Source organism: Sciurus carolinensis, chromosome 13 (assembly GCF_902686445.1).
Source record: "Sciurus carolinensis chromosome 13, mSciCar1.2, whole genome shotgun sequence".
In the NCBI taxonomy this organism is placed as follows: Eukaryota; Metazoa; Chordata; class Mammalia; order Rodentia; family Sciuridae; genus Sciurus; species Sciurus carolinensis.
The window spans coordinates 637856-654270 of NC_062225.1; the positions used below are offsets into that span (position 1 = coordinate 637856).

Here is a 16415-nt window from a genome sequence, read left to right on the forward strand (position 1 = left end):
TCTCTTTTCCCCTTTTCTTCTCTCCTTCTCTTTGTTTTGCTGGGGAGAGGCTGGAGGGAAGGGTGGTAGCAGGGTGGCCGTCACGCCCTCTGAGGTGGGTGCATCTCCACCACAGGTGGGCGCTGCAGACAGCAGCGTGCTTCCTGTGCTGCCCGGTGTACATTTGTCATTTGTCTGTTGCACACTTAGTTTTTAGTCCTGTAAATGCAAACGAAGCAATTTTTTTAAAGATTTTTTTTTTGTTCTTGGTACTACTACTTTGGACTCTGATGTACATATTTATGGCTTTTGGCTTAATATAATGAACTTGCAAGGGCTGCCAGAGGTTCCAATAAGTGAGAAAACTGCAAAAACAATTGTAAAAAAAAACCCGATCCTAGATAACGTCTCCGATGTGCTTACAAAGCTTGCAAATCCAGCTGCAGCCAAGCTTCCCTCTTCCTGCAGGAAGATGGCGTCCTCGCCATGACGGAGACGCAGCAGGGGGGAGCAGGCCGGGAGGGCCAGGCAAAGCTCCAGGCCAGGGAGGGTCGCGGGAGCTAGGCCCCTGCTCAGGCCAGGGCAGGGCTCGCCGGGCGAGTCTCCTCGGTACCGCACTTTGCAGAGCTGCCTGAAGGACTTTGAGTGTCTCAAAAGTGCTTCTCCCTCGCAGCCGCCCGGCCCATGCTGCAGCAGATCTCCCCGGGCAGGGCGCCTCCCATCTGAGCACCTTTGGAGAACATGAAGCAGAAACAAGCAAACAAAACAGAGAAGCCGAAGCGTGCTAGGTTTCAGATATGCTCCAGCAGCCGAGACGGGCCAGCCCATGGTGGCTCCAGGAAGGGTCAGAGGCCGAGGGCTCGGGGACCAGCCCTGCTGCCCAGATCCCGGCAGCCATCCTGCCGTCCGCCCCCTTCCCCACCTGCTGCATGAGTGGAGTGGACCGCTCACGGGGGAGTCCGGCTCTGAGAGGACTCCCTGCTTAGACTGGGGAGTCTGAGGGGCAGTGTGGTCCCAGGAGCCGAGAGCTGAGCCACACGTAGGACTAGCGTATTGTGCGTAGTTGGTGTTCCCGTGTACTGCATGCCATGACCCCATGCCAGCACCCATGCGTTTGGATCGTGTTTGTGCGTAGATCTGCCCTCAGGACTAGAGTAGTGTCGTCTGCCACTCTGAGCTGTCCACCGGCTGTAAACAGGCCCAGTTAGGAACCACCCCTCCCCGGCCCTGCAAACAGGTGTCCATCTCACAAAGGGGCGTAGTGGAGGCTGACTGGCCGGATACACACAGCAGTCCCTTCGTCCGGCAGGCCCTCTGACAGCAATTATGAAGTTTATAAGGATCTAGGAAAATCAGCCTGAAGGTGGTTTCCTGGCGGAGAGGTCAGAGGCCTCCTGCTGTCTGTGGCCCACTCCCACCAATGCCCAACCTGCTAGAGAAGACAGAGAACCCCCAGAGTCCAGAGAGGAACAGGTCTGGGCATACCCAGCGTCGTCAGAAACAAGTGCAAAAAGCTCGGGTGAAACAGCTCTCTAGCAATTGTTTTTTAATTTTGCCAAAATAATAAATGGCTCTAGCAATGGTTATGTCATGTTTCTGTGGTTCTACAATGGACGGTGGTGACCGTGCAGAGGATCAGTCTGCGCTCACGTACCCTTTTCATCCAGGTCGGGTGCACGGGCACCCGTTGCTGCCCCAGCGCAGCCTGCTTTCCTCCAACTGCTGACCAGGGAGGGGCTCTCTCAAGACACTCATGCACATGTGCTTTTGGCAAAATGTGTCTCCTGACGCGACAGCTGTTTGTGTGAATGTGAATGCCGCTCAGTGCACGAGCGGCGTGTTGTCTGGAGGACGCCACCGGACAACTTCAAGGCACTGACTTACAGACAGGCTGTTTACTGGTCACTAGCTCGAAAGTCTGTGACTGCCCCGTCATGGTGTTCAGCGCACTGGCTCGCACACCTGCTGCTTCTGAGAGGTTGAGCCAGGTCTCCTGCCTCACTGCTGAGCCTCGTCACTCTCCCTCCCTGCCACTGGCCCCCGACGCGTGTACTCTGTGGAACCTCCCTGTGTCTGTGCAGTGTGTGTGTCCACCACCACCCTCATGAGCCCTCCCCCTCGCCTCCCACAGCACTTGAGTGGCAGGGGATGTACTTCACCCGGTCACTGCACACGGAAGGAGCCGGCGCTCTGAAAAGTGACTGCTCCCTCCAGCTCTTCCTGCAGTCGTGACAGAACCATCTGCAATTGGACTGAACTGGACTGGACTGGACGGTGCACTGGAGGGATGTAAATGACAGTATTCCAAAGGCTGATGTTCTGCTGTTTTGTTATGATGCTTGATACACATCTTGAATAAAGTCTTAACATCTTTCTTTTAAGAAACATCTTTGTAATGTTGGGCTTATGAGGAAAGGGGGAATGATTTTCTTTAAATGTGGAAGGGCTAGGCATGGTGGCACATGCCTGGGATTCCAGCAACTCAGGAGGCTGAGACAGAAGGATTGCAAATTTGAGGCCAGCTTCAGCAACTTCGTGAGAACTTGTCTCCAAGTAAAAAATAAAAAATAAATGTTTTTTTGGTACTGGGATTAAACCCAGGGGTGCTTTCACCCCTGAGATGCATCCCCAACCGTTCTGATAGGATCTTGCTAAATTGCTGAGGCTGACCTTGAACTTGCAATCCTCCTATCTTAGCCTACTAAGTTACTGGGATTACAGGCATGTACTGCTGCAACCAATTCAAAAATTTTAAAAAGGGCTGGGGTATGCTCCTGGGTTCAACCCCAGTACCACACATGTGCAAGCGTGTGCACGCACACAGAAACACACATGCACACGGAATATAACAGGATTAGAGCAGAATGCTCAACCACCAGCTGACCTGGACACTTGGCCCCATGCAAACTGTATAGGATTATAGGAGGAAGAAAATTAAGTGATATGTTTGCAAAACCATATAATCTCTCTAAAAGCATGTTTTATGTTCTAAAGATCATCAGTAGAAACTGGGGAGCTGTGAAGATAGAGTAGCTCCTGTGCAGGCAGGTGCAATTCTGCAAAGACTTTGGGTCTGTTGCTCTCCTCCTGAGTGCTTGTCCATCTGCAGACAGGGCAGTGCATGCACAGGGCACTGGGTGGGGTAGCGGTGCCTCAGCCCTGCCACGGCCCCCCTTACACAAGAACAGGCAGGCTGGAGCCTCCCTGGGTGGGCACCAAGACTTGACAACATCACAGTAAGCACAGGGCCACTTTCTTTGGCTTTACAGTCCCACGGCCTACCTGTCTGACACAAGACTGCTCGTTTGGCAAGAGGCAGCAGAAAAGCAGCAGGTTCAGAGGACAGAAGGGAGGAGGTGGGGATGGAAGAGCTAGAAATCCGTTCAGTTTTTCATTGAGCCAGATCCAGTGTCAACAAATTAGTCAGGTGAACGGTCAACAGATAACAGGACAGCAAAGTTATGTCACAGATGAGCTAGGTGCAGTGGCCACACCTGTCATCCCAGCAGCTTGAGAGGCTAAGGCAGGAGGGTTGTGAGTTCAGAACCAGCCTCAGCAACTGAGCAAGGCTCCAAGCATCTCAGTGAGACCCTGTCTTTAAATAAAGTATGTATGTATGGGGACGTGGCTCAGGGGTTAAATGCCCCTGGGCTCAATCCCTGGTGCCCAAATAAACAAACAAATGAAATTTCAAAGATGAACTGGGCAGGGTGCAGTGGCCACTCCTGTAATCTCAGTTACTCAGAAGCTGAGGCAGGAGAGCAAGTTCAAGTCCAACCTGGCCTGTCTCAAAATAAAAAGGGCTGGAGATGCAGCTCAGGGATAGAGTGACTGCCTAGCATACAAAGCAAAAAAAGCTTAAGTAATAGTGTTACAAAATATTTAGTATTTGCAGTGCTACATCAGTAACTTGCTGGCTTAGACAAGAATGTCCTTATGCTATCAGAAGACGGAGAGAGAGGACACCGGGAGTCTGACTCGGGTCTTAGGGTCATCAGTGACACCTCTGGGTGACTGATTCAGCACCACACTTTCCTCTGATTTAAACCAGGAGTCCTGGCATCTCCTCTGTAAGGCCGGCATGCAGTTCAGCAGCCTTGTGGGTTTGTGCCTGGTCTTATAAATACGCTGGGACACGGTAAGTGTCCAGAAAGACTAAACTGTCCACGCACCTTCTAAATTACAAACACACTTGAGTATCACTTTGAGTATCACTTAACAAGAGCTGTTTTATTATCCAAACTCTAAAATCGTTTTGATAAGCCCTCCTACCCACAGACCAGTGTCTCCTACACTGGCCTGTCCCCCTCAGCCCATCTCTGGATGCTGAGGCCCTGCCTGCCAGTCCTCCTCTCCCCCCGCTGTCCCTGGCCTGGAGGAGCCCAGGGGCCCTGATACCCTGCAGCAGAGACCCCAGGCGTCCAAGTTCACGTCCCCCGTGGAGGCTGTGGGAAAGGTCCTGCTCCCCAGCTTCTTAGACACCGATCACACCGCCCATGTCAGCCGGTCCCACCAGACACACACGGCCCTCTGGCTTCAGAAGCCGTCTGCTGCCCCTTTCTATTTAATGAACACACACAGGCTCGGAGACCCCATCCTCCTGTTGGACGCGCCACCTCATTCTGACACGAGGAGCCTGTCTCAGCCCCGGAGGAAGGGGTCTGACGGCGACCCGCTCCTGAACTGACAGTGGCTTCCAGCCCACGGCGCTTCTGAGACGTCTCCCAGATGACTGACGGGAGAGCTGAGGGCCACTACCCGCCCTCTCCACAGAAACCGTGCTTCACCCACTGGGTCGTTTCTGAAATTACTTTCCCCCCTTAGAGTCTACAATGCGTTTCTGGAATATTCTGGGAAAAGCTTACTTTTTTTTTGGTCCTGGAGATTGGACCCAGGGGCACTTAACCACTGAGCCATAACTCCATCCTTTTTTATTTTGAGACAGGGTCTTGCTGAGTTGCTTAGGGCCTCACCAAGTTGCTGAGGCTGACTTTGAACTTGCCACCCTCCTGCCTCAGCCTCCTGTGCTGCTGGGATTACCACCACACCCGGCTGAAGAGTTCACGCTTATGAATGAAAACATGAAATCTCAAGAGGACAAACTGACTTTTGAGATATTTGTCCTTTTGTCTTGTACAGCGCCCCTGTCTCAGGAAGGCAGCTCACACTGAAAGGCTATGCCCTTACTCTTGTCCTGCTCCAACGAACGACATGAGAACCCCGTGAATAGTGAGCCGGGGTGCTGGACGTTAGGCATGCTGCCACACTGCATGCACCTCTCAGCAAAACTGCTCCTGTCACCAGTTTCTGCTCCCAGTGAAGCAGCAGACACCCAAGTGGGTTGGGGGGCTCCTGACCTAGGAGGGGCCATTCGCTACACCAGAGGTGACCCCAATGAGACCTGGGGTACATAGGAGCTAACCGGCTGGTGTCTCCTGGCAGGTGGACAGGACAGGAGCTGAGATCAGGACGTAGAGGACCTTAAGGGCGCAAGCTGCCATCGCTGCAAGGGGACGGGAGCCGTGTGTAAGCAGAAGCCGTGACCGGGAGAGCAGGTGAGCGAGGAGATGGCGGATGTGCCTGCAGAGCAGCAGCCTCCCTCCCTGGCTCGAGGCCCAGGAGCGCTGTTGACACCTGCTCCTGAGGCAGGGGCGGGGGTGTCCCACCTCGTCCTTACATAGGGTCACACTGCCTGCACTCTCCACTGGTGCCAGTCTTCTGAGGTTTCCCTCGCTTTAAACCGTGCAGCTAGACAAGCCTAACTGGAACAACTAGTGAAGCCACCACCAACGCGAGAGGCCACGCGCAACTCGGAGCTCAGTTCTCTGGCCAAATCCGGGCACGTGTAATCCATTAAGCTTTACGGCTTAAGTTTAATGTTGGTATTGTATGTTCATCAGTACAATTTACTTCAAGTCTTATGTTCTTCATTTTGCAAGGACATCACGAGTACAAAGAGAACCCTCTGTGACTGGGAAGCCCAAGACTCTGCTCTAGACCTTGAGGTTGGTTCGATCGTGATACTTCTGATAGGGGTCGTCAACGTACCAGTTCCGCCTCTTCCAGAAGGACGTTGTCATCTTATCCAAGAGTTTACTCTGGGTTTTATTGCAGAACACGAATTCCCTCAAGCGTCTTTTTCTTGCAGCCGTCTTTTTCCATAATTTTTTTTTATAACCAGCCTGCGAGATAATATTACAGAAATATTTGAAGCATTACATCATGTAGGAAACAACAGATCATCTTCACAACTCATGGTTTATGGACCCAATGGGAACAAACCCAGGCTGCCACAGAGGCTGGGACGCGGGGGAAACGTAGCTAGTGGGGAGTGGGTAGAGAAAGCATTTGTAGTTTGAAAAAACATACATATTAATAGATAATTTAATGTTCCAGAAAAAGATGATTTAAATTAAAATCACAGAAAGTAGGCTGGGCAGGGTGATGCACACTTGTAATCCCAGCAACTCGAGATCCTGAGGCAGGAGGATCACAAGCTCAAGGCTAGCATGGGCAACTTAGCCAGACCCTGTTTCAAAATAGAAAATAAAAAGGGCTGAGGAGGTGGCTCAGTGGTACAGCACTCCTGGTTCAATCCCCAGTACTGAGAGAGAGAGACAGAGAAAAGAGAAACAAATAAATGCTGGAAACTTTTTAGGCAATTTCTAGGTTCAGAAATGGAAGGAGGGAATAAACAATAAGCACCAGCAACACCTGGGTGGAACTCTGCCACAGAAAACACTTCTTCTGTGTTAGTGTAAATTAATCAATGCAGGTTTTTTGTTGTCCTCTTTTAACTTGGTTTGAACCAGGCTGGTGGTACACATGTGTAATTCCAGCATTTCGGGAGGCTGAGGCAGAAGGATCAATCTCAAGTTTGAGACCAGCCTCAGTAATTTAGTGAGGCCCTAAACAACTTAGTGAGATCCTATCTGGAAATAAAAAATAAAAATGGCTTGGGATGTGGGATGTGGCTCAGTGGTAGAGCACCCCTGGGTTTAATCCCCAGTACCAAAAGAAAAGAAAAAAAAAGCTTGGTGAAGCACATGGTATACTTTTTGGGGCACTGAACTGGAACAAGGTGTTACGACTGAAGAGTTCAATCAGGTCCTTTACAGTAACATGAGGGTTCTAGAGCCCAATAAAAGGGACACAGAAAGGAAGGCAAGGAAAGCCATCCATTCTATCCAGGGCCAGCTGAGGGCCCGGAGATCTTTAACTGGTATGATCACAAAGGAGAGCAAGTGTCCAATGACTCCAAATTCACAAACTCAACCATCAGAACTTTGGTTCAGCTACTTATGGATAATGTGAGCAGCTGATGGTGTAGGAAACCACCTACCCCGTGCCGTTTCACTGGAAAAGTGGGTTGAGCGTTCCGATCAACTGTTTATCGACAAACCTAGGAGTGCTTCTGAAAGGGGGGTAACCTGTCACCCTTGCAAACGAGGGGGCCTGCCCCACTGCAAGTGCTCTCGCCAGGGTGGACAATACTGTTAGGAAGGCAGGGGCTTCTCCCCTGGGTCACTGCAGAGGCCTGTCAGGCTCACAGCTGGAAGAGGTCCAGGTAAGATGGGGGGACACAGTGTGGAGAGGCAGGACTCTGCATCGTGACTACTTACACTCCTTCAATGAGGCAACTAGATGAAGACTCACCTTTCTCCTCAGCCAAAGGCCAGAATGAAGTCGAAGAAACCGATAGATGACAGCTTTCACAGTCTTCCTCTTGCCTTTCTGGGTACTGCAGTAGGTCAGGGTTCTGACAGGAGGCTTCAGGATGCTGGCGAGCAAAGGGGTCACTCTAAAATACATTTAAAAAAATGACTAAGCAGACTGATTAAAGGATAATGTCTATTTCTACACAGCACTTAGGGGGCGAGTGAGGCTGCTCCCTTTGAATGGAGGAGAACTTTTAACATACAATAGTATTCCAAATGATTCCTTGGTGTAAATGAGAATAGCAACCATCAGCTGGGCCCAGTGGCTACTACTCGGTAAGAACACAAGTTCTAAGCTAGCCTGGGCCACTAAGCCAGAACTGTATCAAAATAAACAGGACTGGGGATGTAGCTCAGTGGTAGGGCACCCCTGGGTTCAATCCCCAGTGCTACAAAAATTAAATTAGAAAAGAGTATCAACCCCCGCCAACTGCCAGCCTTTTTCTAAACTCCACCCCTGCTGGAGACGGAGCAGGGGTGGAGTTTGTGTAGCATGTGCAAGGCCCTGGGTTCAATCTCCAGCACCAACAATAAATAAAGCCTTGGCCCCTATGAAAGAATTTACCCTACTGTATTTTAATTACCTGATTTCTAATCCAACTGCCCAACAGATATAAACTCCTTGAGGACTTCTACTCATCTTTGTCCTTTCTGCCAAGTACAGTGCTGGGCACCCACAAGTGCCTACTTGCTGACTAAAAAAAGCACACACAGCACCTCCTCATAGGCTGAGCCTCTTGCACAGCCTCTGCTTTGCCTGATGCTCCCATCAGGAAATCACATGAGCATCAGAAGGGTGCTCTGGAGCTGGGGATGTGGCCTTGGGTTCCATTCCATCCCAGGTATGAATATTTTAAAAATTTTCATGCACCATGTTTACTGAACACACTCTACCTATTAAGGACTGTAACATGCCCACATGTCAGGTTTCCAACAAGTCTGGGAGCAGAGGAAACGACTGGTGTCTGAATACAACTGAAACGTCCGGTGGACAATGCAGAATTAACACAGGCATTCTGGACACAGTTTCTGTAGGCTGAGGATGCCAAAATATTCAGGGACCGTAGGATTCCTGTAAAGATAGAGAAGCACATGTGCTTAATATGATACTCCAAAACAAACATCAAGACATTTAAAATTAATACATCAAAGCGGCCAAGTGTTAAACATGATTAGTGTTCTGAGCATCAACTCACCCAGGGAGGTTTTTATCAACTACTGAGGTATAACTTACATATCATGAAATCAACCAATTTTATGTGTTCAAGTCAAAGATTTTGAGAAGTTAGAGAACTGTACAACTGTCATCCTGATCCAGGCTGATGCATCCTAGCTCTATGTCCAGTACTAGAGGACAAGGCAAGTGGAGGACTAATTCCCACCCCAAGATCTTACGACCTGGGGAGAGGACTCCCACGCCAGTGCCATGGCAGACCAGAGTGGAAAGAACAGAGTGCAAGAGGAGGACGGTGACGAGAGCAGAAGAGGCACCAGAGCTTCCTCTCAGAAGTGCACAGGCCTGCTGGCTGTGGTGGCCTGCTACTCAGGAGGCTGAAGTAGGAGGATGTCAGCAACTTAGCGAGACCCTGTCTCAAAATAAAAAATTTAAAAAGGGGTGGAAATGCAGCTCAGTGATAAAAAGTGAACCTGGGTTCAGTTTCCAGTACCAAAAGGGGGAAAAAAAAAATCCTTTGAGGAGGAGGAACAAATTTCAGGCAGGATGAACTTTAGCAAAGGCTTGGGGGTGGGAGCAAATGTAGGGGAGGGGACCAGATCTGTGGTGAGGCTGGATACCGCTGGCCAGACTGCAGCAGAGCGGGCTGGGGACAAGTGTTGGGGAATGAGGCAAAGCGGGTCAGAAGGCAGGATGGAGAGCACAGAGATGTGTCGGTGGACGCTGTCCTCTTTACCAGTCCTTCCCATGTGGCCACTGTGCAAATGAGAACCACTCTAAACTCTGACTGCACTTGTCCACTATAAAAGTTCATCAAATTGTACACACAAGACTAGTAACTTTATATTAGGCAAATTCTACCTCATTCAAGTTGCTTTCTAAAATAGCTCCACCTGAGTCTGAGGTTAGGCCGGGACTCAGAACTACTGCCTGTTGTCCACTGCACTGATCTCACCTGAGAAACAGGCTAAGTGGGGCAGAAGGGAGAGCTAGACTCAGACTGGTCCATGTTTCAGCTCTATTACTTACTTGCAGTGTCACTATGGGCAAGTTACTTAACTCCCTGTCCCCAGTTTCCTCGAATTTAAGTTATGTTTACTATGGAGTGATAATGAGAATTAAATGAGATAAAACATTACAGTGCTTGGAGAAGTGGTTGGCATAAGAATACATAATGGGGCTGGGGATGAGGCTCAGTGATATAGCACTTATCTAGCATATGTGAGGCCCTGAGTTCAATTCCCAGCACTGCCAAAAAACATTAATGACTGCTAGGAGCTGAGGAGTCTGGTGTGGCGGGGCATGCCTTTAATCTCAGCTCCTTGGGAGGCTGAGGTAGGAGGGTTGCAAGTTCAAGGCCAGCCTGGGCAAATAGCCAGACCGTCTCAAAAAAGTGGGATGGGTTAGCAGGTGTAACTCAGTGGTAGAGGGCTCACCTACCAGTGCAAGGCCCTGGGTTAAATCCCCAGCATAACAAAGGGAAAAAAAAAGGAGAAAAAACACATGTCAGCCTTAGAGAAGATACTGGGCACACATAAACAAAAAAGAATACACATATCCAGAACACATGAGGAACTGCTATAAATCAGTGAGAAATCCAATAGAAAAATGAGCAAAATATTTAAGTGAATATTTCATAAAAGAAATTTAAAGGGCACTACACATGTGTAAACATACTAAGGCTCATTACTAATCAGAGAAACACATTTAATTTCAGTGACATACCCCTACACTCCCATCAGATCGACAAAAACCTGTAAGTCTGACGATACTGAGTGTTGGTGAGGATGGGGAGCCTCTTACCCACTACTGGGTAATCCTAAGCACATCACGCTGGAAAACATTTGGCAGCATCTGGCAGCGCTGAGTATACTACTCTGACCCAGAAGTTCCGCAGCTAGCTTTACACTCACACACACACACACAGATACCCTTAGAAACACACTTGCACTCGTGCACCAGGACACAAGATCAATCAGCCTTGCACATAAGGCGCCCAAACTGGAACCGCCCGAGTACCTGCCAACAGTAGAATGGAGGATTATGAACAGTCACATAAAGGAATGGACAGCACGGGCTACACGCGACACGGATAAGCCAGGCACTGGAGGATGTGCTGTGCAGTTCAAGACGAGGGGCACATACAGATGCTGGAGCCACCGGGAAAGGCAGGCAAGGCAGGCAAGGCCAGCCCGGTGAACGCGCAGAGCGTCCACCCGGCGGAAGCGGGCACTGCGGGTCGCGCGGGGAGGCCAAGGGCAGCGCGAGCGGGCGTGGCACAACAGGCCTGCAGGAGCCCAGGGGCCGCTCGGGCACCTCAGGAGGTGGTCCCTCGCGGGACTGCCCTCTGCGCACGCGCGCGTCCACTGCGGGGCAACTCCGCGCGGCGCCTCGTCCCGACCTTCGGGGCAGCGGCTCCCCCGCGTGCGGGCTGGTCGGCGGGGACGGGTGCGGCCTCGCCCTCCCCCCGCCCGCCCGCGGCCCGCAGCCGCACCGGGCGCCCGAGCCGCGGCGACCCTGCAGCGGCCGTCTGCGCCCGTGCCGCCCGTTCGCACCGTGTTCGGGGAGCGCGGGGACGCGGACTCTCCGCTCAGCCTCCGGACTACAAGCCCGCCCCGTCCCACCGGCCCCTCTGCGAAAGCAATAGCGCTGCACGCCGCTCTCACCGACCCGAAGCGGCTCTCACGGCGCCCGCGAAAACGAAGGCGGCCATGTTGCCGCGCTCGCTACGGCGGCCGCGCTGGTCCTGAAGGGGCCGGAGCACAGGGCACCGAAAAGCGGCCGTGCCGAGTAGGAGGAGCTCAGAATGAGGGCGTGGCTAGCGCCGCCTCTGCGCAGTGCTGCTCAGGCGGTCCTCCAGCCTCCTCCCCAGCAGCTTCCACTACAGGAGTGATGACAGGTAATGGAAAGATCTATTTAAAGCACCCAACATATTGAAACAACTTTCTTCTTTTATTGAGCTTATTTTGGAGAATAATACTTTTTAACCTTCTAAAACTGGAAGATATCAGGACAAATGAGTGGAAAAAAATAGCAATATGATGAAAAATCTTTGTGGAAAAAAAATGCATGGCAGCTGTAATCAAATAAATGTAAATATCCTAGACATATTGCAGACACATTTTTTGGTTTTGTTTTGGGTGCTGGAGATTGAATCCTGGTCTCTCTCTACCAGAACTATAACCTCAGAACCCTATGTATTTTTAAAAAATCAGTAATATTCACATGCTATTTTACAATAGCATCTCAGCTCTGCTTGAATAATCCTACATTCCTTATTTTTCCCTGAAAATTAGTAATCTTATATACTTTTCCGATATTATTCATTCAAATGGGGAGAATCGGCAGTGAAATCCTATTCCGTTAGATCTCTGTAAGAAACTTCCAGAGATAGTCCATGCATACACAACATTTATTGACTGGTTGAAATGGGTTAAAGATCAAACACCTGGGCTCAAGGAGTTCACAATAAGGACACAAGTACAGAACATAATTAAGACAAGGCTCACTGGGGTAGATCACGGAGAGGTGGGAGGTTTCTGGCTGGAGTGATCTGGAATGAGGAGGTACACTAAGTTGGACCTTAAAGGAGGAGGATATTAACTAAGGCATGGACATTCTAGGCAATCAGAACAGTAAGAACCAAGGTGAAACGAGGTGTCACGAAAGACACAGTATTCACTTAGAGGAGTAGCTCTTTTAAGGTTGGTCTCAGAACCCTTTTATCCTCTTAAAAGTTACTGAGGAGCAAGGTATGGTATTCTGTACTTGTAGTTTCAGCTACTTGGGAGGCTGAGGCAGGAGCATCACAGCTTTTGAGTGTAAGACCAGCCTGGGCAACAGAGCACAATCCAATTAAAAAAAAAAAAATTCCAAAGATCCTTTACGTATATGGATTATAACTAACAGTATTTATGGTATTGAAAATTAAAATTGAGAAATATTAAACTTATTGTGTCAATTTCATATGGCTGCCCTAACAAGTTGCCACAAACAGTGGCTTAAATGACAAGAATTTATTATAGTTCTGTGGTAAGAAGTCCAAAATGAGTTTCACAGGATTATAAAATTAATGTATGCCAGACACCAATCTCTTGGTGTTTCTAGTCCCCCCCAAAAAAAATATATATATATATATATTGGGGAGCCCTGGGGATCAAACCAGGGCTGATTTGCTACTGAGCTACATTCTCAGCTTTATTTTTTTTTATCTCAAGACAGAGTCTTACTAAATTGCTGAGGTTGGCCCTGAACTTTGCAATTCTCGTGCCTCAGCTTCCCTGGGATTAGTCTCTGAGATTGCAGTTGTGCACCACAGAGGCCAGCAAGAGATTCTTTTTTTTTTTTTTTTTTTTTTGCAGTACTGGGGATTGAACTCAGGGCCTTGTGTTTGCGAGGCAAGCACTCTACCAACTGAGCTATCTCCCCAGCCCCAAGAGATTCTTCTTAATCAGATCACAAAATCCTTTTGTCATGTAAGATAACATATTCCAGAGGAAAAAGTAAACATCTTGGAGGGACCATTATTCTGCTTATCATGCTTAGTAATTTATTTAAAAATGATAAGCCAGGCATATTGGCACACAAAATACCTACATATGCTGAAAATTAGTCTGACATCCATAAAGGCTTTATGAATTGGAAAAGTCACTGCATTGTTTTTATTATTTTTACAGTACTGGGGATTGAACCTAGAGAATCTTACATGTTAGGCAAGTGCTCTACCACCATGCAAGATCCCAATCCTTCCTCATTCTTTCTTTTAATATTACTTTGAGACACAGGGTCTGACTAAATTGTCCAGGTGGGCCTCCACCTTTCCAGGATTACTTCTGCCTCGGCTTCCCAAGCAGCTGAGATTAGACATGTGTCCTACAGTGCTGGCTCACTGCATGCTTTTAAGTAGAGACAGGATGATTTAAAATTTCAAATTTAGTAGAGTCCTGATAACATTTTTTATGGCAAAAAAAAAAAAAAAAAAGAACAAAACACCACAACTCGCACATGGAAGGTGAGGATTAAGGATTTGATATAATGAGGAATTAGGAAAGTAATTTTTAGGGTTGAGAGCTTGAAGCCCAAGAGGTTGCTAAAGATATCCGGGTACGAGGTGTGGCTGTGACTGCACAGGGCTGCAGGCGTACGTCTGTGCTCACTGGCACTGGGAGGTCCAAGGGCGCGTGTTAGAAAGTCGCCGACTGGCATCATCCTGCAAGGCAGGGGGGTCTCCGTAGGCCTCCGGGCGATGACATCTGAACCCGGGTGTCCTGTGATTACTAAATCACCTGAAAAGCAGGAACATACAGTCACACTCGTCTCCTCTAGGTGATTTTCAAACCAATGCGTTTCGAAGGAGGCCGGCAGCGCGGTCCACCTCTGTAAATCACCCAGCGAGGACCCGCGTGTGCCTGGCGCACACAGTGGCAGATACGCCAAGCCCTCTGTTTCCACGACACCGGGCTGCGGTAAGAGCAGCGTGCTGCGCGGGATCCCTAACTCGCGCCCGGCGGAACGGTCTGCACGGCCGTCCAGAACCGCGGCCAGCAGGCTCTCCAGCCCGGGGGCGCGCGGCCGTAGCGCCGCCCAGAAGCGAGCCGACTCCATTGTCTACGCAACTCGGCCGAGTCGCCTCCTTCCCATGGAACCTCCAGCTGCAGGGAGGGCCGGGCTGCTCCTGGCTTTAGCTCTGCCGAGAGGCACAGCCGCCAGCTCGGGCGCGCCACCCCGGCCCGCGGGCCGCCTCACCCAGTAACCCCGGCTCGGGCGGCGGGACTGCGCCGAGCGCTACCCGGAAGGAGAACCCGCCCTTCCGCCGCAGGAGGGGGCGAGCGGCGGGCCGCGCGTGCGCAGTGGCGCGGGCTGCCCGGCGCGGCGGAGCGGTCGCGGGCACGCACGCACGCACGCACGCACGCACGCAGTGCTTCTCTCGCGCCGCCGCGGCCGCTCCCGCGTACACCGGCACCGCCGTCCACTGAGCCGGGATGCTGCGGGCCTGTCAGCTGTCTGGCGTGGGCGCCGCCGCCCAGGTGAGCGCGGGCTCCCCGAGCGCGCGTGGGAAGCGACTCGGGGCGGCGGCGGAGAGCGGGCCGGGCGCCGCCGGGCGGGCGGGGGCGTGCGCGGGGACCGCAGGACGCCGGGACGGTCGCCGCCGCGGGGCGGGACGGGCAGGCTCCGAGGCCGGCGCCGGTTGGGCGCGGCGGGCCCCGAGGTGAAGGTCGGGCGGAGAACTACAGCTCCCGGCGGGCCGCGCGGGCTGCCGGCCGCATCCGTACGCGGAGGGGTCTGCGCTGCCCGGAGCCCCGCGTCCCGGGGTCAAGGCTGTAATTAGCGGGGGGACGCGTGGTGTCCGAGAGCACCTCCAGCTCTTCCTGCTCCGCAGAGGCAGTTCTTCTTGATGGGGTGTTACCCTGGTCCTTGGGGAGGAAGGACAGAAGCCATGACCTTGTGCTCATTTGGAGAGTACCTTGGCGGTCTGCGCCTCCAGGCGCTGGGACGACTGTGACTGACGCCCAGGGAGCCCGGGCGCTCAGTTTTGTTGTTTGCTTTCTTTTTAGTTTTGCATAAATTAGTAACTTTCTAAAATTGACAATAAGAAACCCATTTTCATTGCTTACGTTTTTCAGAACATTGTTATTTTTTTGGCAGAATGTTGTATTGCAAAAATAGATATTGCGACTCGTGTAGTAATCGAATAAAATCCCTAGCTTTAGTGAGTTAGAGATCATAAAAGTCAAGTTTTGTTTTTCTTTTCTGGTTTGCTTCTCTCCCTATTCATTGCTGGGGTAAAAGAAGCAGCCTCTTCCACAGGGAAGTGGGGCCTTATTAGTTTTCTATTGCTACATGACAAGTATCACAAGTTTAGTTGCTTAAAACAACACCCATTGGTTACCTGACAGTCTGTAGCCTCCAAGTCTGGTTGTGAATGATCTGGATTCTTAGAGTCACACAAGCTGCAATCAGAACTGTTGGCCATGTGGTGGTTCTTATTTGGAGATCAGGGTATTTTTCCAGGCTTATGCAATTTATTGGCAAAATTAAGTCCCTTGCAGCTCTGGAAGTAAAGACATCCCTTTTCTTGTTACCTCTTGCCAGACAGTGCCCTCAACTCCTAGAGGCTGCCAGCAATTTCTTGCCATGAGGACTCTGTAGGCCATTCAGTAACATGCGCATTTGCTTTCTTGCAGGCTACCAGGAGCTTGTCTCTTTGACTTCAGAGTCTCCTATTTCCGTGTCTTTGCTCTTTAGACCTAGTTTAAAAGGCTTACATGATCAGGCTGGCTCCACCTGGATAACTTTCCTTGCAGTTAATTCAAAATCAACTTTTTGGGATCCCAGTGGGAAATAAGAAAACTAATTCAAACTTCAGAGTAAAATATACATACATTCGTAGCTCTCAACAAAGATTTCTGATCTTCTTGAAATTGCTATCTTATAAAATTCTTTAGTTTATTCTTGCCAGCTCCTCAATCATTTTATAACATTTGATAGTGTAACTTTGTGTAACTCTGCACTTTGGCTTCTCTTAGGTACTCACTTGGGTCCCA

The 16415-nt window shown here is 50.4% G+C and overlaps 3 protein-coding genes across 16 annotated transcripts in view; 2 read left to right on the plus strand and 1 right to left on the minus strand.

Annotated features, from left to right (window-relative positions):
* The window catches only part of Reep1 (receptor accessory protein 1), a 95988-nt gene extending 93628 nt beyond the window's left edge, over positions 1–2360 (plus strand). For 4 of the 5 annotated variants that reach the window (XM_047522817.1, XM_047522819.1, XM_047522821.1 and 1 more), the window contains one exon: positions 653–2360. In XM_047522817.1, coding sequence (XP_047378773.1) covers positions 653–767 — 115 coding nt within the window. In that variant the 3' untranslated portion in view covers positions 768–2360. The remainder of the gene's footprint in view (positions 1–652) is intronic. The other variant, XM_047522820.1, reaches the window with a different exon arrangement.
* On the minus strand, positions 1511–11672 carry Mrpl35 (mitochondrial ribosomal protein L35). Its single transcript, XM_047522822.1, has 4 exons — positions 11542–11672; positions 8592–8769; positions 7636–7780; positions 1511–6161 (listed from the first exon to the last, which is right to left on the minus strand). The coding sequence occupies exons 1-4, from the start codon at positions 11582–11584 to the stop codon at positions 5973–5975; spliced, it is 555 nt and encodes a 184-aa protein (XP_047378778.1). The 5' UTR covers positions 11585–11672; the 3' UTR covers positions 1511–5972.
* Positions 11673–14735: 3063 nt separating this feature from the next.
* The window catches only part of Immt (inner membrane mitochondrial protein), a 44748-nt gene continuing 43068 nt past the window's right edge, over positions 14736–16415 (plus strand). For 8 of the 10 annotated variants that reach the window (XM_047522804.1, XM_047522809.1, XM_047522805.1 and 5 more), the window contains exon 1: positions 14743–14897. In XM_047522804.1, coding sequence (XP_047378760.1) covers positions 14853–14897 — 45 coding nt within the window. In that variant the 5' untranslated portion in view covers positions 14743–14852. Of the gene's footprint in view, positions 14898–16415 lie in introns of all 10 variants that reach the window. The other 2 variants (XM_047522814.1, XM_047522813.1) reach the window with 2 other exon arrangements.

Coding starts and splice junctions, on each gene's coding strand:
- Mrpl35 (XM_047522822.1), bottom strand. CDS start 11,584: ATGGCCGCCTTCGTTTTCGCGGGCGCCGTGAGAGCCGCTTCGG. Junction 7,781..8,591: donor CATGTTACAGTCCTTAATAG/GTAGAGTGTGTT, acceptor AATGTATTTTAG/AGTGACCCCTTTGCTCGCCA. Junction 6,162..7,635: donor GCCTTTGGCTGAGGAGAAAG/GTGAGTCTTCAT, acceptor ATTATCTCGCAG/GCTGGTTATAAAAAAAAATT.